The 23,412-nt window shown below is 43.3% G+C and overlaps 1 protein-coding gene across 1 annotated transcript in view; it reads left to right on the top strand.

The window, feature by feature from the left end:
- The window catches only part of LOC115459141 (anoctamin-10-like), a gene marked incomplete at its 3' end in the record, with an annotated part of 115,383 nt that overhangs the window by 13,820 nt on the left and 78,151 nt on the right, over window positions 1-23,412 (top strand). Inside the window, exon 3 of the mRNA XM_030189015.1 lies at window positions 16,391-16,576. Coding sequence (XP_030044875.1) covers window positions 16,391-16,576 — 186 coding nt within the window. The remainder of the gene's footprint in view (window positions 1-16,390; window positions 16,577-23,412) is intronic.

Below are 23,412 nucleotides of genomic sequence, written 5' to 3' on the forward strand. Positions count from 1 at the left end.
GCCCCACCAGCTGAAAACTCCCAACAAGTGTCCCTCCTGCATACCTTGTAAGTAGCAGATCTTCGCCTGCAGTGAGCAGTGACATACATACTGCTCGCACTGGCCCCACAGCCTTCCCTCTGATGTATTTCCACTTATGCGGAAACAGGAAGTTGCATCAGAGGGAAGACTGTGGGGCCAACATGAGCAGTGTGTATTAGTTGCTGCTTGCTGCTGGTGAAAATCTGCTATTTAAAAGGTATATGGGAGAGGGGGGATGTTTGAGAGACCATATGGCATGCAGGCGAAAGAAGGAGAGATCAAATCACCTGTGGGATGGGGTGGGGTTCTTCTGCCCACCCATCTACCCAGGCCCATCCAAAATTGGGTGTCTGGCTACGCCCCTGCTGCAAAACACAATTTGTGACCAGCTTGGTGGCTTCATGCGGAGGACCTGATTTCAATTTTGTGTTTAGGTTGTTGTCTTCTTGAGCTGGTTGGGGATGTTGCAGAGACAGCATTCACAGCCCCCAGAGTGATGACACTTACCAGCTAGAGCTACTGCTTATGATTTCAGTCTCTGTAGTGACTGAGCTAAAATAAATTGGGAGGGAATATTACATATGGGAAAACCCCCAGATAGTCTCAAATGAAGGCTCATGTAACCAGCTCTAGCTCTGGACTCCAGCTGCCTGATATTTAAAGGGAAATGACTGCCCAAATGGCACCTAACAGACTATCTGGTGCTGAATATTGCTGGTTAGCAGCTTAAAGATTGCCGGTATGAATAATGTTATTATTTGGTTCAAGGCCTGAGACTTTGGTTCAAGATCTAAAATGAGAAAAAATTACAGGCCTGTGTCTGTGACTTGAACTCCAGTGTTGAAACACTGCAGAGCAAACAGACAGAGTTGCATGAATGTGGCAATATGGTGGTAGCAGATGTCCTTGAAAAACAGAACAAAAGATGGCTTCACAGGAAGAAGACCAGGTGTCACAGAAAGTGTTTTGAGGAAGATATGGTCAAAAATGTAGAAATGACTGGTCTTGCAAGAACATGACTTTGTCTTCCAGTAAGGGGTGGTCTATTGCTAGCTTTTCCAGTAAAATACTAACCAACCTCATTACCATAGCCAATCAGTGTTAACTATGACATTAACATAGATCCAATAAGGTGTGATTACTGTCATATTATCCATATCCTGAAGGAACATATAAAAATGAGTGTCTTTTATTTCTACAAATTTACATCATGTTTTGTGAGAGAGGGATTACATTTCATTTCTAGCAGTGAAAGAAATGCACCAAAATTGACCAGAATTATTGACTTTGTTTTGGTATTATAGAATCGCAACTGGTGGTTTATACTGCTACCAAATGTATCTAAGCAACCTTAACAGAAAAAGAAAGTACTTTGGGAAAATAAAACATCTTTTTGGTAGCGATTGTGGGATCCTGTCATTGCCTTTCCTTGTTTGGCTGTCTTTGTTGGTAATATTTACACAGAAACAGAGAAATGACAGCAGATAAAGATCATATGGCCTATCTAGTCTGCCCATTCATACCATCTAGGGCAAATTTTTAACTCTCTGCCTCCCCCCCCCTCAGCACGCAAACACACACATCACTCTCTCTTTTCCTTCCCCCAGTGCACACACACAAACACCCACCCTCCTCCCTATTCTTTTCTCTGTGCCTCCCCGCAGCATTCCCCTCCCCCCCCCCCCCCCCCCCCCCCCCCCGCAATAGCTCCTTCTCTCTCTCTGCCTCTCCTCAGCACAAACACACGGGAGCTAACTTTTCAGAATGATTGGGGTTGTTAAGACCATCACAAATTATCTCTCCTTTGACAAAGTGAAGACATATGCTCAATTTTGTGGTTGCTCAAGCATCCACAGAGCGGGCACCTATGCACACATTCACACCCCCATAGCTCTTTCTCTCTCCACCTCTCCCTCAGCAAACACACTCACCTATAGATCTCTGTCAACCACCACCCCATATATTCTCCTGTGGTATACACTCCCCCCTGGTAGCTGTCTCCCAGTGATGACACCCCCCCCCCCCCTCCAAACTGAATTCTCAGTACTATTCTCTAGATTTTTATTGTTTCTCCACTTGAACATACCTCCCCAGCTCCTCTACCCCAGCACACTTAACACCAGTTCATGCTCCCCCTTTTGCCTTTCCTTCTCCCTCCAGCAGCATAGGCGCCCAGTTTGTGCTTCCTCCACCCCCAGAAACAGAAATGCAAGATACCAGAGATGTAGATTTCCCAAAGCTGACGTGGTTCAATTGATGATAAAATAAAATATGTTTTGTAAATTTGTAGTCTGAGCTTTTTATTTTTCAATTCAATTTGGTCTGTGTGTCTTCTGCTTTTCTCTGTTTTTCCTGCCTTTCCAGGGTCTCCTGTCTATTTGACATTTCATCTCTCTCCATGTCTGCCATCTATAAATAAATATCTTCTCTCTATGTCCCTATCTGTCTTAATCCCTGTTCCGCCCCCTCCACCCCCCATGTTCAGCATCTGCCCTTTTGGTGTCTATATCCTCCCCTTATATTCAGCGTTACCCCTCTGTGTCCCTATCCTTCCCCCTGTGATCAACAATGCCCCACTGTGTTGCTATCCCACCCTTTTTCCAGCACTGCTCTGTGTCCCTGTCTCTATTCTTACTCCATGCCCACATCTCTTATCTGAGCCCTGACCCTTTCCTCTATTCCCTTCCTCCCACTCCCCTGGACCAGCATCTATTTCTTTTTCTTCTTCTCCCCTGCCCCCCATCGTATTCTGTCATAACCCTCTATCCTCATCTGTTCCACCGCTGAACCCGGTTTCTGTCTCTACCTTCCCCCAGTCTGAGCTCCCTCTCTCTCTCTTCCCCCCCCCCCCCCCTCCTGGTAGGTCCAGCACATATCCAGGCCCTTCCAACCTATGCCCTCCCCAGGTACAGCACATCTCCCTCTGGCCTCCCCAGGTCCTGTGCATCTCCCTCCAGTCCCCTACCCCAGAATCCAGCACCTCTCCATCTCTTTCCAGTCCTTCTACCCCAGAGTCCAGCACCATCTCTCTCCAGCCCCCTACCTCAGGGTCCAGCACATCTCCATCATTCTTCAGCCCCCCCCCCACCACAGGGTGCAGCACATCTCCAGTTCCTCCAACCTCAGGGTCCAGCACATCTCAATCTCTCTCCAGCTGCCCACCTCAGGGTGCAACACTTCTCTTATCTCCCTTCCCCCACCCCAGAGTCCAGCACCTCTCCATCTCCCTGCATTTTCCCACCCCCAGCTCCCTCCCCCACTCCAGTCCAGCACCTCTCCATCTCCCTCCAGCCCCCTACTTCAGGGTCCAGCACTTCTCCATTTCCCCTCCCTCACCCCAGTCCAGCACCTCTCCATCTCCTTCCAGTCCCCTACCCCAGGGTCCAGCACCATCTCCTTCCAGTCCCCTGCCCCAGGGTCCAGCACCTCTCCATCTCCCTCCAGCCCCTACCTCAGTGTTCAGCACCTCTCCATCTCCCTCCAGCCCCCTACCTCAGGGTTCAACACCTCCATCTCCCTCCAGCCCCCAACCTCAGGGTCCAGCACCTGTCCTCCCTCCAGCCCCTACCTCAGGGTTCAACACCTGTTCGTCTCCCTCCAGCCCCCTACCTCAGGGGCCAGCCCCTCTCCATATCCCTCTAGCCCCCTACCTCAGGGGCCAGCCCCGCTCCATATCCCTCCAGCCCCCTACCTCAGGGGCCAGCCCCGCTCCATATCCCTCCAGCCCCCTACCTCAGGGGCCAGCACCTCTCCGTCTCCCTCCAGCCCCCTGCGCCAGGGTCCAACACCTCTCCATCTCTCCCAGCCTCCCCATCCCAGGGTCCAGCATATCTCCATTACCCTCCAGCCCCCCACCTCAGTTCTACAACATCTCCATTTCCCTCTAACCCCGTCATCTCAGGGTCCAGTACATCTCCTCCAGCCCCCTCCTCCGGATTCAGCATATCTCCATTTCCCTCCAGCCCCCTCATCCCAGGGTCAGCATATCTCCATTACCCTCCATCCTCCCCACCTCAGGTTGTAGAACATCTCCATTTCCCTCTAACCCCCTCACCTCAGGGTTCAGCACATCTCTATCTCCTTCCAGCTCTCCTCCTCAGGATCCAGCATATCTCCATTTCCCTGCAGCCCCCTCACCTCAGGGCACATTTCCATTTCCCTCTAGCCCCCCTCACCTCAGGGTCCAGCACATCTCCATCTCCCTCCAGCCCCCCTCCTCAGGGTCCAGCACACCTCCATTTCCCTCCAGCCCCCTCATCCCAGCGTCAGCATATTTCCATTACCCTCCATCCCTCCCCACATCAGGTTCTAGAACATCTCCATTTCCCTCTAACCCCCTCACCTCAGGGTCCAGCACATCTCCATCTCTTTCCAGCTCCCCTCCTCAGGATCCAGCATATCTCCATTTCCCTTCAGCCCCCTCACCTCAGGGTCCAGCACATCTCCATTTCCCTCCAGCCCCTCCCCCTCAGGGTCCAGCACATCTCCGTTTCCTTCCAGCCCCTCCCCCACCCCAAGATCCAGCACCTCTCCATCTTCCTCTATCCTCCCCCACCCAGAGTACAGCACTTCTCCCTCCAGCCTCCCCACCCCAGGGTCCAGCACATCTCCATTTCCCTCCAGCCCCTCCCCCTCAGGGTCCAGCACATCTCCGTTTCCTTCCAGCCCCTCCCCCACCCCAAGATCCAGCACCTCTCCATCTTCCTCTATCCTCCCCCACCCAGAGTACAGCACTTCTCCCTCCAGCCTCCCCACCCCAGGGTCCAGCACATCTTCATCTCCCTTCAGCCACCATCCCCAGGTCCCACACCTGTCCATTTCCCTGCATCTCCCTGTATCCCCCATTAACCCGGGGTCTAGCACATCTCCATCTCCCTCCAGCCCCCACCCCAGGGTCCTGCACCTCTTGCATCTTCCTCCAGTCCTCCCCCCCACCTCAGGGTCCAGCAGGTCTCCCTCTAGACTCCCTATCCCAGGGTCCAGCATATCTCCATTCATTATGGTACTGCTTTTATTGTTATTTGTTTGGTTAATATTAATGGGGGAGTGGAGTCTCTATTTTTGTAATACTACTTTTACTGCTTTTAATTCAGTAGGTTATACTAATTCTGGGCAACAAATATTAATAATCATTTGATAGACTCTTGTTTCTCAGATATACAAATAGGGTGCTGTCCCCTTCACTGATCAGAAGGAAATGGTTGTGGTTGATTGTTGCCCAACTTTGAAACAGCTTACTAAATAAGAGCAGTTGTTTCCTTATTTACCTATACCCTGTTGTTATGTTAATGCGAGATCATTAGGAAATATTATTAGGGATTGGATTATAGCAAAGCACTTAGGATGTTTCTGGATAACTGAAACATAACTAACATTGGTAGCAGACTTAAGCTTACATGTAGGGAGAGAAGAGAGGTGGAGGTACAGCGTTTATCTAGAAAGACTTGAAGTGGTTACTTTAGATACTTATATTTCATCAGAATTAGAAATTACATCTTATCAGATTAAGGACAATTCTCTTGTTAGTTCTTGTATGATATTTTATGTGGCTCCAACGAAATGGAATATTATTCAGGACAAATTCTGTGACTTTGTATTTCGGAATTCTTTATATTCTAAATTTTTTTGCTGGGAGATATTAACTTGCACTTAGGGTCAATACAAACTTGAAAGTGTCTGATAGCTTGATGTATTTAAAGATATTAAGTTATCACATTCCATTTTTTAGAAGTTCACATAATAAAGGACATCAATTAGAGTTGATTGCATTTTCTAGATATACTCTTCCAAGAAGGTATTTGGTTAGAGATTCCTTGGCCAGACCATTTCATTTATCAATTTAATATTGATTGGAGACAATCAGGAAAAATTAAATCATTAAATAAAGCTTTGTATGTTTCAAGAGGAGCTATGAATAATGTTGTCTTCTGGTTACAACTAGATGAAGTAAGCGCTTTTTGGAAACCTTTAGAGTTTATTAAAGATTGGTTCCATTATAGTGATGAGGTTTTGAATAATTTGGCCCCTTACAAGGTTCGAACTAAAGTGTCTAGAAGTTCTGATGAATGGTTTGATTCTGAACTGCTTGTTCTTAAGAAGAAATGTAGATCTGTGGAGAGATTATGGCATAAGCACCCATCCATTAAAAAACAAGGCAAATTGGAGATTGCTTAATAAAGAGTATATGAGATTATTAAAATTAAAAAGAAAGGATTACTATTCTAAACTTGTTGCAAGTAATTCATTAGGCACAAAATTACTTTTTAAAATACTTAGAGAATATACTAATACAGAGGTCTGTTCTGTTCCATCTACAGCAAAAATACCTTCAGCTTTTCAGTTAGCTGATCATTTCAGTTCCAAAATACTAAAAATAAGAGAATCTTTTAAAGGTAACAATGTTGATTTGGATTTTTTGATTCCTAGTTTGGATTCAATTTCTGATGATAGAATTTGGTGTGATTTTTTCCTATATCATGGTTGCTTTATGAACACTATATAGAAAGTATTCCTTTTCATACTGCATGTTGGACACTTGCCCTCCAGATGTTATGAAATCTGCTTCAAACAGTTTTAAATTGTTGCTGTTGGACTGATTACAGTCTTTGTTGGAGCTAGGTGACTTTCCTTGAAATCTGAGAGATATAATAGTTACTCCAGTTATGAAAAACTCTAAAGACCCTGGTGATTTACTTTCTAATTACAGACCAATAGCCTCCATCCACTCTTTTGTAAACTGATGGAAGGAATGGTAGCCTACCAATTATCTGAATATTTGGATCATCATTGCATTTTACATCATACCCAATCAGGGTTTAGATCGAACTACAGAACCGAGATGGTAATTGGTTCTCTAATTAGTAATATACATAAACTACTGTGTGAAAGTAGGAAGGCCTTGGTGCCACAGTTCGACCTATCTAGCGCTTTTGACTTGGTGGATTTCTTACTAAGGATATTGAATGATCTGGGAATCACAGGGAAGCTGAATGGTTCTCTGGTTTTTGAAATGTCACAACTATAGAGTCAAAATAGATGGAGAGTGGATTTCCATCAATTTCAGAAAAAGTGGATTAGTCCACTTCTTTCGGAGAAGTGGATTAATCCCTGTGGCATGCCATATGGTTCACCCTGGTCTCCTCTTTTATTTAATGTTTATTTGTATTCATTAGAGCACATCCTAGAGAAATTGGGAATCCTCTTCTATAGTTATGCCGATGATATTGCAGTTATGATTCCTATTAATTTAACAGCATCCTATTCCGTTATACTTCATAACATTATTGTTACGTTAGAATCATGGATGAAAATGTATAAACTTAAGTTAAACACAGATAGAACAAAATTTTTATTGATGAGTCATTCAGCTACAGAAAAAGAAAATAGTGTTAGAATTAATCAGACATTATATGAATTTTCTGCATCTATAAGAGTTTTGGGTATTCAACTAGACTCAAAGTTATCCTTTGACACTCATGTTAATACAGAAAGCTTTTTTCACCATGCGTAATCTTAGGCGGGTACATAAATATTTCGACCAAGATCACTTTTGTTTAGTAGTAGTACAATCGTTGGCTCTTAGTATGTTGGATTACTGCAATATTGTTTATTTGGGTGTCTAAAAACAATGTAATGAAGCCTTTACAGACCATTCAGAATATCGCATGTCTCCTGATTTATTCTCTGAAACATTCTGATAGAATTTCTCGCTTCTTTATTAGGATTCATTGGTTACCATTTTATGCAAGAGAGCTATTCAAATTTTATTTTTTTCATTTATAAATTTATATATGGATTAGCACCACTATATATGATAGATCATTTTGTTTTCATTAGGAAAATTAGAACTACAAGATCATTAGCTTTATTTAATTTTCCTTTTCTTAAAATTACGAAAAGATTACTTTATTTTCATTTCAAGCAACTCGCCTTGATGAAGAAATTCAAACTCTGTTGCTCTCTGCTACAAGTTTATTTCCAATTTCAAAAAATTATAAAAACTTGCTTGTTTCATAAATTTGTCATTCAATTTAATACTTAAGTAGGATTAGTTTTATGTAGATTTCCGGATATGTCCAGTTTCTCTTATTGTGATCTGCCTTGAAACGCGAGGTGTAAGCAGACTGTAAGTTACATTGTTAATGTTAATCCCTCTAGACTACCTCAGTCTAGCATATCTCCCTTTCCCTCCAGTCAAACATATCTTTCTCCTTCTCCCTTCCTCCTGATTCCTCCCACCTCCCTCCTCGAAGCTTACCTTGATCCCCAGTATTGGCAGCAGCAGCCATCAAGGCATGCTGCTCTGGCCAGCATCAGGGCCTTCCTTTTGCCAAGTCTTGCCCTTGAGGAGGCAGGAAGTTACCTCACAGAAGGCGTGACTCAGCAGAGGGAAGGCCCCGACACCAGCCAGACCAGCGTGTCTTGGTTTGCTGCCGAGCTGGAGATTGAGGTAAGCTTGGAGGGGGGAGGAAGTGTGAGAGAGAGATGCTGGATTTGGGAGGCTGGAAGTAAGGAGAAGGAGTATGCTCTCTTGTCAGTGCCATGAACCTGATGGGGAAGAGAGAGGGACTGCAGGCAGGGACAAAAACAGAATCTTCAGGGAGAAAATCCTAGGTGCCCAGTCTGATTTTTTTTTTTTTAATGCACCATGGTGGTAAAGAAAACAGTTCCAATTATAGTCTATTGGTGCCAACCTTTCTTAGGCATTCTGTTAAAATACTTCTTTGTGTTGAATCACTATTCATTTTCATTCTCAGTTCTGAACCCTCTGAGAATCTTGGATGTCTCCCCACAAGTTTATGTTTGAAGGTAGTCTGTAGAACTTCAATTGGTAGTCTGCATAATTCCTTTAGACACAGTCCATAGCCTTCAGTAAGCCCTATGTAAGAGGGCACCCCTGGAAAAGTGAAGGAGTCAGACTAAAGGTCCATCAAGTCCAGAATCCTTTCTCCAATAGTGGCCAGTTTGATAGGAAATGCCCAGGAAATCTGAAAGAATAGATCCATTCCTTGTTGCTGGCGTTTGGGGCGAGCAGAGGCAATCCCATAGAGTTTTGAAAAGAAATGTACATAGTTGGAATGTTTATTGAGAGTGAAATTGGGAAGCAACTCCTCACAGAGGTTTATTGGACTCAATGGATGGCATCATGGAGGGTGTTCTGATCTCTGCTGTGTTTCTGCTCAAGGCTTGTTTGATTGTCAAAAGATGTATCCTGCTATAGTGGATCCAAACAGATCCACCCACTTTGAGTCAGTGTCATAACCAGATGCATGAAGTATTACAAATGGAGCACTTATTAGTAGCTACAGTGGGCCAGAAATCCAAGATACATTTTTTGAAATTTTGGGATGCATTCTTGGCCTCAGTGGCAATGAGAGTTTGATCTGCAGTGTTCGATGATGTAGGTTTATCTGCCCTCTTTTGCCTTGCTGGAGCAGAAAGGGAGCTGATAACATTGATTGGAGTACTGGGTATCTATGGGGTACGTGGTTCTTTCTACCATTGTACTTGGAGGATTTTTTTGGAGGGTGGGGTGAGAGGATATGTAGTGGAGGGGACTTTCTCTTAAACTGTTGTCATCTGATATTGTTGAATATACTTCTGTGTTGCCATTTATCGACATACTGTTTCTACTGTTAAATGTTATATTTCTTAGCTGATGACTCAAGATTTAAGCATAAAATAATACAGTATGCTTTGACATTCATATTTTTTTGATGATTGCACGAGTGTAGTTAATTGAAGTCTGCCTTCAGGTTTCTAAGATTCTGCTACGTGGCTGCAGTGTCAATCACATCTATATATTGCCCTTCAAATCATGTAGACAGCCTGTAAGTGGGATTGATGGGCTTTTTGCATTTATTAGACGTTATTAACCTTGTAATCATAATTTAGCTAAATGCCAAGTTAGAGCAGAGGGATATTTGATATAATAATGTAATTAAATATTCATTCAGTTCTCGGTTCATCTCTTTAAGGCTTTTACTGCACTGATGCTCTTAGTAGCTCTTTCATGGAGGGCAAAATGATTTTTGAACCTGTTGAAGGTAATAAGTTTTGCTCTGCTTGGTTAAATGATGCAGAAGCAGTGTGCTAATTTCATTTCTGAAGAAGAAAGTTTGTAATTTTAAACAAATTTCAGTTATCTTCTTTTTTTGTATTGCATTATATTGTAATAAAATTGTTTCAACATGTGAAAAAAATATTCAGTACAAATTTCGACATCACTTGTGTAAAAAAAAAAAAAGGGGGGGGGGGGTCTTTGAATATACAGCACCAAAAATTACTAGTTCTGTTTTCCATGCAGGTAGTATTTCATTTTTTGTGCAGGCTTCAAAACTAAAATATTTAGGCCCCTATTTACTAAATTAATTACAGTTTTTGCTAAAATGAATGCACAGTAACTACAAAATGTCTGTCTTAATTGACATGAATTTTGAGAAGGCTGCCATGCAGTTAAAAGGAGAAAGTAGCTACTGTATTTTAACTGCATGGCTGATAGCATGCACGGCGCACTAACGGATTTAGTGCGTGTTAAATCCGCTAGTGTGCCTTAGTAAAAGGGGCCCTATACTTTTTACATTTGCATTAACTGCTATTCATTGTTTGTCACACTAATAGTTAATGTGTGGCAATGTCCTCTACATGAACTATAAGGTACAGTTATTGCCCATTCCCTATCCCAACAGAAATTAGTACATTCTAATAACATGATGCTGTGCTGACTGCTAGTGTGCAGTAATTAGTGCATTATTTATTTATTTATTCATTCATTCATTTTTGTATCCCACTATTATCCAAAAACAAGTTTCAGTTCAATGTGTCTTACAATTTACAGTTATGCAAAGTTACAGTGATTTATTACAGTTATAAAGTGGTGTGGAACATCGTTACCGTATGAAGTTACCTATAGAATTTCTTGAAAAGGTATGTCTTCAGTTCTTTTCTGAACTGAAGATAGTTAGTAATGCTTTTGTGGCCTTGGGTATTGAGTTCCACTGCAGTTAACACAGCTTAGTAAATATGCTATTTTGTTCTTGCTTCTGTCAAAGATTTTATTGCAGACATTTTTCTTTCATTACCATGTAGGGCTATTTATTTTCCTCTAATTTATATCCCCCACCTAACTCACAGCCTTGTTGTTGCGGTAACAGTCTGACTGGGGACTGTGCCCCAAGGCGAATCCTATAATTGTAGGCTTTAGGTCTGGTTATTAGGCTTCGCTGCTTGTGATGACTCAGACTGGGGGACTTCCTCTTATCCAGAGGCTACATGGGCTCTGCGGCTAGCCCAGGGATTAGGAATTGAACCAGCATCCTCTGCAGAGTGGCAGATGACATCATCACAGAGTTACCTTTGCTAATCCCGCACTTTTCCATTTCTGAGATAAACATAGCATAGAGTTCTAGGAACCATGTTGTTGCTAGAGAAAATGATGATACTCGTTAAGAGACCCACAAAAATGAGATGTTGCAATACACAAGCTTTTGAGATTTCCTGGGGAATGCTTTGTGAAGAAGCATGTGAGCTCTGAAAACCTCATATACTGCAACAAAACTTTGTTGGTCCCATAGAAAAGTTCTATCATCTATAAAGAAGGAAGTTAAATATAAAAATATACTTCCATAGTTCATAAAACAAACAACGTTGCTTACCTGTAACAGATGATTTCTGTAGACGCCTAGATTGAGTCAGGCTCACCTGAGGGTGACATCATCCGATGGTGCTAGGATGGAACAACTCTCCCAGAGCTCAGAACTTAGTGTCCATTGGTGCATACATATGCATGAAAAAGACACATATGATGCAATTATGTTTCAAAACCTAATGCTAGAGGATGGGGAGGAACTAAAACGACTATTTGCACTTCTGTTATGGAGTGAAACAATAAAAGAACGCATACAATGAATGTTAAGATATTCAAATTAATTGTGTTCAGAACAGTTACTTGTGCACAGAGCAACAACAATCTACTCACAGAACACAGTCAGAAACTTATATAAAAGAGCACAAATTAAGGATTTTAAAGCACTCAATGAATTTTGAACATATGATTCAGAGTAATTTGAATCATTTGAACCATTTTGAAAGTGCACGGCCTCTACTCCAAAATCTACACTGGATACCTATCATAGCCTGCATATCATTCAAGATCTGTACGCTAGCCTACAGAAAACTTTTTGGCACCTCATCCTACCTCACATTCGATTTCCCCAGATGCCAAGGCCTGAAATATAAAACCACATATGAAACAAGCTTCGCTTACATCTGCACCAAAACCTGAAACTCCCTGCCAAGAAACTTAAAGCATATGAACAACTACCTACAATTCAGAAAACACCTGAAAGCCCACTTCTACAAAACAGCCTTCCCCTCCGATGACCTCATTAGCCACGCAGCTAGCAGGACAACCCCCCTATAACCATGGATCTTCAACTGATCTGAACGCGAACTGAACTTGGACCAGACAGATTGTACCGTATGTCTCTGAACATGCAACCATTATTCCCTTGGAGTGTATAACCTGTTCTCTCAAACATGTATACTGTTTTTCCTTCAGGAAAACTGTAAGCCACATTGAACCTACCACTAGAATGGAAAATGTGGGGTACAAATGCAAGCAAGCGAGCAATAAATAATTTGCACAACAAATACAGGAATATCTAGTGTGTGTGTACATCAGAGAAACAGGCTTTAAGGGCAGAAGCTGCGGAAAAATAGTTTAAAATGAAATGATTGAATTTACAAATGGAAAGGAGGCTTCATTTTAAAGGAATGCCTTTCATTGTCTGCATCATGTTCTGCAAGAGTATATAGGCCAGTAGCATCTCCACAGCATACAGTGGGGGAAATAAGTATTTGATCCCTTGCTGATTTTGTAAGTTTGCCCACTGACAAAGACATGAGCAGCCCATAATTGAAGGGTAGGTTATTGGTAACAGTGAGAGATAGCACATCACAAATTAAATCCGGAAAATCACATTGTGGAAAGTATATGAATTTATTTGCATTCTGCAGAGGGAAATAAGTATTTGATCCCCCACCAACCAGTAAGAGATCTGGCCCCTACAGACCAGGTAGATGCTCCAAATCAACTCGTTACCTGCATGACAGACAGCTGTCGGCAATGGTCACCTGTATGAAAGACACCTGTCCACAGACTCAGTGAATCAGTCAGACTCTAACCTCTACAAAATGGCCAAGAGCAAGGAGCTGTCTAAGGATGTCAGGGACAAGATCATACACCTGCACAAGGCTGGAATGGGCTACAAAACCATCAGTAAGACGCTGGGCGAGAAGGAGACAACTGTTGGTGCCATAGTAAGAAAATGGAAGAAGTACAAAATGACTGTCAATCGACAAAGATCTGGGGCTCCACGCAAAATCTCACCTCGTGGGGTATCCTTGATCATGAGGAAGGTTAGAAATCAGCCTACAACTACAAGGGGGGAACTTGTCAATGATCTCAAGGCAGCTGAGACCACTGTCACCACGAAAACCATTGGTAACACATTACGACATAACGGATTGCAATCCTGCAGTGCCCGCAAGGTCCCCCTGCTCCGGAAGGCACATGTGACGGCCCGTCTGAAGTTTGCCAGTGAACACCTGGATGATGCCGAGAGTGATTGGGAGAAGGTGCTGTGGTCAGATGAGACAAAAATTGAGCTCTTTGGCATGAACTCAACTCGCCGTGTTTGGAGGAAGAGAAATGCTGCCTATGACCCAAAGAACACCGTCCCCACTGTCAAGCATGGAGGCGGAAATGTTATGTTTTGGGGGTGTTTCTCTGCTAAGGGCACAGGACTACTTCACCGCATCAATGGGAGAATGGATGGGGCCATGTACCGTACAATTCTGAGTGACAACCTCCTTCCCTCCGCCAGGGCCTTAAAAATGGGTCGTGGCTGGGTCTTCCAGCACGACAATGACCCAAAACATACAGCCAAGGCAACAAAGGAGTGGCTCAGGAAGAAGCACATTAGGGTCATGGAGTGGCCTAGCCAGTCACCAGACCTTAATCCCATTGAAAACTTATGGAGGGAGCTGAAGCTGCGAGTTGCCAAGCGACAGCCCAGAACTCTTAATGATTTAGAGATGATCTGCAAAGAGGAGTGGACCAAAATTCCTCCTGACATGTGTGCAAACCTCATCATCAACTACAGAAGACGTCTGACCGCTGTGCTTGCCAACAAGGGTTTTGCCACCAAGTATTAGGTCTTGTTTGCCAGAGGGATCAAATACTTATTTCCCTCTGCAGAATGCAAATAAATTCATATACTTTCCACAATGTGATTTTCCGGATTTAATTTGTGATGTGCTATCTCTCACTGTTACCAATAACCTACCCTTCAATTATGGGCTGCTCATGTCTTTGTCAGTGGGCAAACTTACAAAATCAGCAAGGGATCAAATACTTATTTCCCCCACTGTAAGTATACTAGTGCTGTTAAGCAGAGAAAGAATGGCTTTGTTCCTTGGCTGCCTAGTAGAATCTTGCATTGACTCAGCATAAATCTGGAATTTGGTGCAGAAGGAAGTTGTTTCAAAATTGTGGCGGTTGGTGGGTGCAGACTGTAAGATGTGGTGATATTGAACAAGGCTAATGCTCCGAAAATGCACAGGGTGTAGTGGAACACGTTCCACAGAAGAAACCATCTGTTGGAGTCCTGCGTTGCTATGCAAAAGGGATGCTTCAATTGAATTAACAACCTCCAAATGTGTAGAACAAGAAGTACTAGCAGGTGAGAGGTGTTCAGTTGAATTGAGAGACGGAGATGTTGGTCTTATACATAGTAACATAGTAGATGACGGCAGAAAAAGACCTGCACGGTCCATCTAGTCTGCCCACGATAAACTCATATGTGTATACCTTACCTTGATTTGTACCTGTCTTTTTCAGGGCACAGACTGTATAAGTCTGTCCAGCAGTATTTCCCGCCTCCCAACCACCAGTCCTGCCTCCCATCACCGGCTCTGGCACAGACCCCGTATAAGTCTGCCCTCCCCTATCCTAGCCTCTAAACCACCAACCCCTCTTCCCCCGCCACCCAATTTCAGCTAAGCTTCTGTGGATCCATTCCTTCTGCACCGGATTCCTTTATGCCTATCCCACGCATGTTTGAATTCCGTTACCGTTTTCATCTCCACCACCTCCCGCGGGAGGGCATTCCAAGCGTTCACCACCCTCTCTGTGAAGAAATACTTCCTGACATATTTCCTGAATCTGCCCCCCTTCAATCTCATTTCATGTCCTCTCGTTCTACCGCCTTCCCATCTCCGGAAAAGATTCGTTTGCGGATTAATACCTTTCAAATATTTGAACGTCTGTATCATATCACCCCTGTTCCTCCTTTCCTCCAGAGTATGCATGTTCAGGTCAGCAAGTCTCTCTTCATACGTCTTGGAACGCAACTCAGACTATAACTGAGGTAGTCTGATGTGCTACCACTTGCAGACAGACTCGAAAGTAATAACAAAGATGTTCAGCCCTATTTTTGCAAATTTATAGATATGACTGTGCAAAATATTCAATTATTGAAGTCATGACTAGGATCTCTACAGTGGAGGCAGAGCGGGTCCTCTGGATAGAAGGCTTCTGAATGCAGAGGACACAAGCAAAAAGAGGACATTCAGAAAACGACAACTTAGGTGCTATACTCTGAAAAGAAATAGCTGAAGGATTTAGGTGGTAAAAATGGAAACCTAAACAAGAATAATATACAGTAATAAAAAATTTTCTAGGGAGAGCTTTATTACACTTCAGCAGAGTGGAAGAAACAAAACTGAGGAAGAGACAAGTGCCCACTGAAAGGGCTGCGCATGTTCAGAACTTTACACTACGTTCTGAGCTCTGGGAGAGCGGTTCATCCTGGTGCCCTTGGATTACTTCATCCACCTGCATGCCTGACAGTCCTGCTTGTTGGTGGAGAAATGTGTTTCTGCTTAAATGTAGCAGAATTTCTGTAGTCCAGATTGAACACTGATAACCAATGTTTGCCATCAGTTTTTATCTGGAGATGGTTATATGACCATTACATTTCTTAGATATCAAGAAATTCTGTGGTTAACGATGACCATAAAAATTAGTTGGCTAAATAATCCCAAACTTTCTTTTGTTTCTGTTTACTGAAAACCATTAAGAGTTTTACATGTGTTTTTATGGTAGTTTGCAGTGAAGCTTCTGAGAATTTTCATTGCGTTTCAAAGATGCCACTGATAATTTTGAGAATGTCAGTGAGTTTTAGTGAGGAATCCTGTTTAAACAAAACAACAAACACTTTTACTAATAAACTGAAAGGTTCTTTAAAACATTTTCCATTTTTAGAGACGTCTATGGTAAGGCCTCATTTCTTTTCACTCTTCACAGGTGCTCAGTTGTTGATTAAACCTCTCCAAGAAAATGAAGTTGACCAGGGCAACATTTATTTGGTTGGTGCCTCGAAATTGCGGCTGCTGCTGGGAGCTGAAGCAGTGGGACTGGTAAAGGAATATCATGATGGTTCCATGAGGACCTTCACATTCAGCAACAGGAAAGACTTCAAAGACTTTTCAGGTACATCACTTCTAGGGTGACTTCACATGCTTTCCAGCATAGCTTAACCATTAGATAGATTTTGTAAAGTTTGTAAATAACCTGGCATTTTCTGTTCTTTAGGGAAGGAGAGAGATGCTGGACCCTGGGGGGGGGGGGGGGGGGAGGAGATGGGAGTTGGGAAGGTATGGAGGGAGAGGCTGGCTGTTGTGGGAGGGGGATAGGGACGGTAAAGAAAGAGATGCTGAACACCATGATGGGGGAGGGAAGGGAAGGCGAGAGAGATGCTGGACACTCTGGAGGAAAGGTTGGGAAGGGAAGAGTTTCTGGATACTGGGGAGGGAGGTTGGAGTTGGAGGGAGAAGCTGAACATTGTGGTGGGGGTAGGGAAGGTGAGGAAAGAGATGCTGAACACTGTGAGGAGGTAAGGGGAAGGAGAGAGATGCTGGACAGTGGGGGGTAGTTTGGGAAGGAAAGAGATGGTGAACACTGGGAGGTGGAGGTTTTGAAGGGAAGAGATGCTGGACTGAGGAAGGGGAGGTTAGGAGAGCAAGAGATGCTGGATATGGTAGAGGGGTGGTTGGGAGGGGAAGAGAGTGATGCTGGATACCACAGTGAGGGGGTTAGGGAAAGGAAGGTGAGGAGATGCTGGACACCGCAGGGGGGTGGAGATAGAAGTGAAGGAGAGTGATGCTGAACACTTGGGGGGAGGTTGGAAAGGGAAGAGATGCTGGACACTTTGGTAGTGGTGGGGTTTTGGAAAGGAGTGAAATGCTGGACACTATGGGGGAGTTAGGGAAAGGAAGGAGAGACTGGATACAGTAGTGAAGGGTTAGAGAAGGGGAGAGTTATTGGGCACTGCTGGAGGGGGATGGGGAGGATGAGCCCCAAACTACGAGCTGACCCTTGAGTTAGGGGTGGGGGTGAGGTTTGTACATGGTTGTAGGTTTGCCTATAGTGTCAGATATTTTTGGGCCATCCCTGCTTGAAGATCTTTTCTTTTTACACTTCATGCACAGAATAATTACTTCAAATCATCTTAGCTTCCCAAACACTCAATGAGTATTCATGTCATATTGTTCAAGCTGACATTCTTAACCTCTTACTCAATTAATACGGGGATCATCAGATTAAAAAGCAGCAAATCCCATCTGGGAACAGCGTCCCATATATCATGGCGCTGTATACATCCTCATAGATCAACCCGTTTATTTATTTAGAAAAAAAAATTTTTGTTTGTTTAAATTATCATTTTTCATCAATTTTTAAAAAAATAACATACAGCCATAGCACTTGAAATTAGCATAGTACTTAGCTTTGGCAGCACTTTTCAACTGAGTCAAACCCCTGCCAACATGGCCAGGTTTCGTCGTCCTTCTTCAGGGAAGAGGTTTGCATCTCCTGCTCCACTTGTGCTCATGAAAAAAATGGCCGCCAAGTGGCACCAGCATCTCTATCTTCAGTGTTCCTCTTATACTTTTCTCCTTTATCACAATGTATGGTTTTCTTGCATCAAGCTTTTTATTGCTCAGAGTGGGAATTTCCCAGGTGATCATAACTCTTCATTTTCCATAATTCTCAAAGGGTCGTGATCCCAGTAATTTTCTGGTATAATGATACTGTAGTGTTTATAAAGTTTCCCATGGATAGGATGTGCCACCTTATTGTCTCTTTCAGTTTGTAAACCTTTTCCCATCAGAACTTTACAACCAGCTATGAGATGCATATGCCAGTTTTCCCAGTTTTTTCTATGCATTCTGTGAACCATTTTGTCAGTAATCTACTGTCATAGGCTGCAGCTATCAATCTCTCATCTTTTGGTTTCCATTCAGCTCCCTATTCCTGGAGTAACAATTTGTATTTCTGACTATATTTTTGCATTTGCCATTTGGTTTTTCTTGTTTGATGATCTAATTCTTTATAGAGATTTTGTAATTCAGTTTTTCTTCTCTGTGTGTACTGGTAGATTCTTACTCATTTCTTCTCTTTGTCAGAATGCTTGCTTAAATTTAATGATGGAGACAGATTCTGGACATCTACTTACATACTTCAATACTTTTTGTCTATTTGGATATGTTAAGTAGGCTTGGCGGCCTATGATAATAGTTCTATATGTATAATCTGTCTCTGTGAGACACATTTCTCCTTCAATTCTAGGAATGTACCATCTTGGCATGGAGGAGTCATCTTATTTTAACCCAGTTTATCAAGATGTTTAAGTTACCAGTGTACAATTCCAAAACTGTCTGAGAGTTTGGGAATTGCCAGCCGATTAATGGATTGTATCTTATTTAATTGTGTTAATTCATTTTTCAGTATCAGTTTTAGCCACTTGTACATATTATTTGCTGATCTTTTCCCTAAGGGGTCCTTTTACTAAGCTGTGCTAAGAAAAGGGCTTTGTGCACCATTATGCAGGCCTTTCCCTATGCACTAAGTCCATTTCTAGTGCAGCTGTCAACAAGGGCTCTTTTTGGTTTGTTTCATTAATGGCTGCGCAGTATTGTTAGCAATATCCTACAACGATTTGAAAAAAATTACTGTGGGAGCCCTTACCCCCTCCCATTTAGGTGGTATTAAGAGTTCTGACGTTACAGATGTGCTAGCCAGTTAGCATGGTAGTGATGTGCACATGATAGCAGATTAGTGCACCCATGTCCATTCTCTGCACCTGACATGCCCCCACCCCCCAAAAAAAATAATCATCATCACCCTGTTAGTAAAACTAATGCGGGATGCTTTAGCAAGACCTGCATAAGGCCATTTTTTATGCGCTAGGCACACGTTGGCTTAGTAAAAGGGCCCCTTGGTGATTTATGCTTGATTGTTGCTCCTTTCTTTTTTTTTTTTTTTTTAAATATCTTTATTGAATCACAGAACAAAAGGTAATTTAACAATCATAAACATGAACAAGTCAAGCCATTCCCATTTCAACATATCCCATCACATTGTGCTTTTTTATAGTAATCTATCCAGATATCCCCTTACTCTGTGCTGTTTTCCGTTTTTCTCCCCCCCTCGTCCCCCACCCCAGGAGAAACTAAACCATTCCTGCCCCCCACCCACTGTCTGCTTCCTGTATCATCAGTTACTAAACTCGTTAGGGCATCCAGTATTGCGAGTTATGGGAAAGAGTGCAGGCATCACTTCAACAGGGTGTCCTAACGAGTTTAGTAACTGATGATACAGGAAGCTCCTTTCTATACTCCATGCTAGCCCAATCCCAAAATAGCTGCCATGACCTCCAGTGGCAATCTCGTGAGATTGCTGCTGGAACTTGCAGCTGCCATTTTTGCTACAGAGACTGCATGAGCAGGAATGTGTGGGGATCACTTCTGCCCCAGCTTGGCACAGGACCTCCAGGGTAGGCACTGGGGGGACCTACAGGTGGGTCCAGAAAGGGGGCTTTGTCTGCTTGGTGGGAGGGGAAGAAGGGAAGGAGAACGTGAGGAAGTGGGAATTTCCAGTTAGGGGGGGGGGCAGCAGCAGTGGAGGAACCCCTCAAGAAAGGGAGGGACCAGGAGGAATGCTGGATGCCACGAGAAAGTGAGGGTAGGCCCAAATACAAACCAAGATTCAATTTTTTATGCCCTTTTTTGGCCAAAAATATCTTTCCCTTTTCTGAAAATCAGCATATTCATCTATTTCCAAATAAATTAGGAACAACCATTAATTCCTCTACCTCTGGGTGTATCTCCTGCTTTTCTTCTTCCTTTTCAGTTGACATCGTAGGCTTTCCTTCATTTATCTTGCGCTGTTGGCATTTCTGGATCGCCTGTCTTTATCTCTACCTTGGTTTCTTTTGTGTACTCTGTTCTGTTTCATGTACTCTGTTCTGAGCCTCCTCTTTCTCTCTTATCAATCTTTGTTCTGATGTTTCTTTCCTGATTGCTTCTTTATCCTTCTACATCAGCCCTTCTTTTTGTGCTCCTTTGTAGATTTCCTCCTTTTCCCTGTGCACCAGCCTTTCTTCTATTGATCCTTTCTGAGGCTCTGCTTTCTCCTTCTACATACATCTTTCTTCTGGTTTTCCCATCTAGGTTCCCTCTTTCTATGTCCTTTTTCTACAAAATTTTCATTTAAGATGTTATCACTCACATACTCCTTTACTTTGATCTTTATAAAATTAGGGATCTTAAATTTGCATCAGTTCATTTTTGTAGCTTTTCCTGTTCCAATATTCCTCTTTTTTGCAGTTTTTCACAAACTCTCTTGGTATACCTTCTTGTTTTAAATATAGGCTTTGTAGCATAAAGGTAACAGTACATGATGTCTGAAGTTAATCAACTTTTTCATTAACTGCTGTGGTTTATCTCCTTTTGTAGTGTGCGGTGTGGCCACTCCAGGATCCACTAAAATTGCAGCCTTCTTTCACCTTTGTCCTTTTCTTTCCTTACTTTTTGTTTGCCTCATCTTTCGTATAACACATTAGTGTTCCTTTCTTTTCTTTTGTTCAATTTTTAACTTTTTTTATGTACATTGCTTAGCTATTTATTTGAGGAAAAGTGATTTACCAAATTTTAATAAATCGGATCAAATCAAAATCCTTGAACATGTTCCTCTGTCTTTTTCACAGGGGTGTTATCTACCACAAGCCCTAGCCCTAGTGCGTAAGCTGTGGGTGGGCACCTTTTATCCTGGGTGACATGAAACCAGTATGTATTCTTCTTTTTCTTTTTTACCAGTCTTCAGCTGTCCTCCTTTAGAGTTCTCGGACTTCTCCTTTTCTCTTCCCGGGACCCCCAGCTTGTTTCCTATCTTTGTAGGGCTCAGGTTCAGATTGGGCTTTGAAAAAGACTTTGGCTGCTTCACTGTTTTATGGATGGAGGTAACCCCTCAAGGAACTGTTCAAGAAGGACAACTCTTGCTATCTCTAGGCCAGTCTTGGCCTTTGGTTGGTACCATCTTTAGGCTACCTCCTTGAGCCAGTAAAAGAAACTCTGAGGATTCTCTTTCTCTTGTACAAGCCCCTTTCAAAAACGTTGCCAGTAGGCCTTTTGAGTGCAGTCGCCTTGTCTAGAATGACTACCTTTACTTCTGCATAAGTGGCTGTCCCGTTGGAGTTGATGCCTTGAAATGTAGTCTGACTACTTTCAAAAACATTGCCAATAGGCCTTTTGAGTGCAATCGCCTTGTCTAGAATGACTACCTTTACTTCTGCATAAGTGGCTGTCCCGTTGGAGTTGATGCCTTGAAATGTAGTCAGACTACTACCAGTTAGCAGGTTCCCTAAATATGCCATCCATGACGCTTCCGGCCACCCAGCCAGACAAGCGGTTCTCTCAAAGTTTTTCAAAAAGTAGTCTGAGTCATCCTCCGGTACCATCTTCGATAACTCTGGAATCGGGGTGTGTAACTTGGTTGCCTGTAGTGCTTAGGTTACTTGTACCAAGGAGTTTTGCTGTACCTCCAAAGAATTGTGCAGTGCCTGTTGCTGCTCACATTGCCTTTGCACAGTAGTTTGCAGCAGCTGCTGTTGTCCCTTGACCAGGACTTGGAACAATCTTTCCATGTTTTCCATTCAACCTTGGCACTCATGGTGTGATGAACAAACCAGAAAATAAAGTCTGCCTCTCTGACACTAACTAGAGTTCTTTAAGGTTTCCCTGTCTCAGGGCAGAGCTAACCTCTTTAGCCCGTTGTTCCTGGTTGGCAGTCCTACAAGGCTCAGAGCCCTGGAGGCTAAGGGTTCTGGGTTCTTCTGGCAGGGTAAGCTCCAATTGCACTGCCAGAACCATATTTGGTAATGTGATGGAGGACGGGACCTGGAGCCAGGATAGACTGGAGCCACACAGCGGTGAAGGTCAGCAAAATAATAATACTTTATTAAAGGTGCTAGGTATGGGGGGTCTTGTTAATGTCACAGGCAAGGGGGAAATGGTCCTTAGGTGTAGGCAAAAAGACCTCCCGTGTTCCTGCCACCGCAGGCCATGGCATGCACAGGTCTGTAGTCAACAGCAGTCACCAGGTGGACCCTAGCTGGATTAAGCATATAGTTCTCTAAGGTCCCCAGTGGCACTGGGCCTTCCTGACTCACTGTTGCAGTTCAGGTGTAGGTGGTGGAGGCACATGCAGTTGGATGTCGCTGCTTTCCTCTGGGCCTCCTTAACCTGACTGAGCTTTTATATTTCCTAGTTCCTGCTCTTCTGGCTCCACCATTCCCATGTCACTTCCCCCTTGTGCGGGACTATAGACCTTAAGATGTATTCTTAAGAGGAAGTGGTCATGTCCTATAGTCTCCCTCACAGGCATGTACCCATATATGTGCCCTTATAGAACACTGCTTGGCACCATTATTTTCAGCACAAGTTTTGCGGTGCCCTGTTGGGCACCCTTTACTAAATTGTCTCCTGTGTTGTAAATAACCAAGTTTTAACTGACAAAAGGTACATAAGTAATGCCACACTGGGAAAAGACCAAGGGTCCATCGAGCCCAGCATCCTGTCCATGACAGCGGCCAATCCAGGCCAAGGGCACCTGGCAAGCTTCCCAAACGTACAAACACTCTATACATGTTATTCCTGGAATTGTGGATTTTTCCCAAGTCCATTTAGTAGTGGTTTATGGACTTGTCCTTTAGGAAACCGTCTAACCCTTTTAAAAACTCTGTCAAGCTAACCGCCTTCACTACATTCTCCGGCAACTAATTCCAGAGTTTAATTATGCGTTGGGTGAAGAAAACTTTTCTCCGATTTGTTTTAAATTTACTACACTGTAGTTTCATCACATGCCCCCTAGTCCTAGTATTTTTGGAAAGCGTGAACAGACGCTTCACATCCACCTGTTCCACTGCACTCATTATTTTATATACCTCTATCGTGTCTTCCCTCAGCCATCTCTTCTCCAAACTGAAAAGC

The sequence above is a fragment of the Microcaecilia unicolor genome, unplaced genomic scaffold (genome assembly GCF_901765095.1).
Source record: "Microcaecilia unicolor unplaced genomic scaffold, aMicUni1.1, whole genome shotgun sequence".
Taxonomy (NCBI): Eukaryota; Metazoa; Chordata; class Amphibia; order Gymnophiona; family Siphonopidae; genus Microcaecilia; species Microcaecilia unicolor.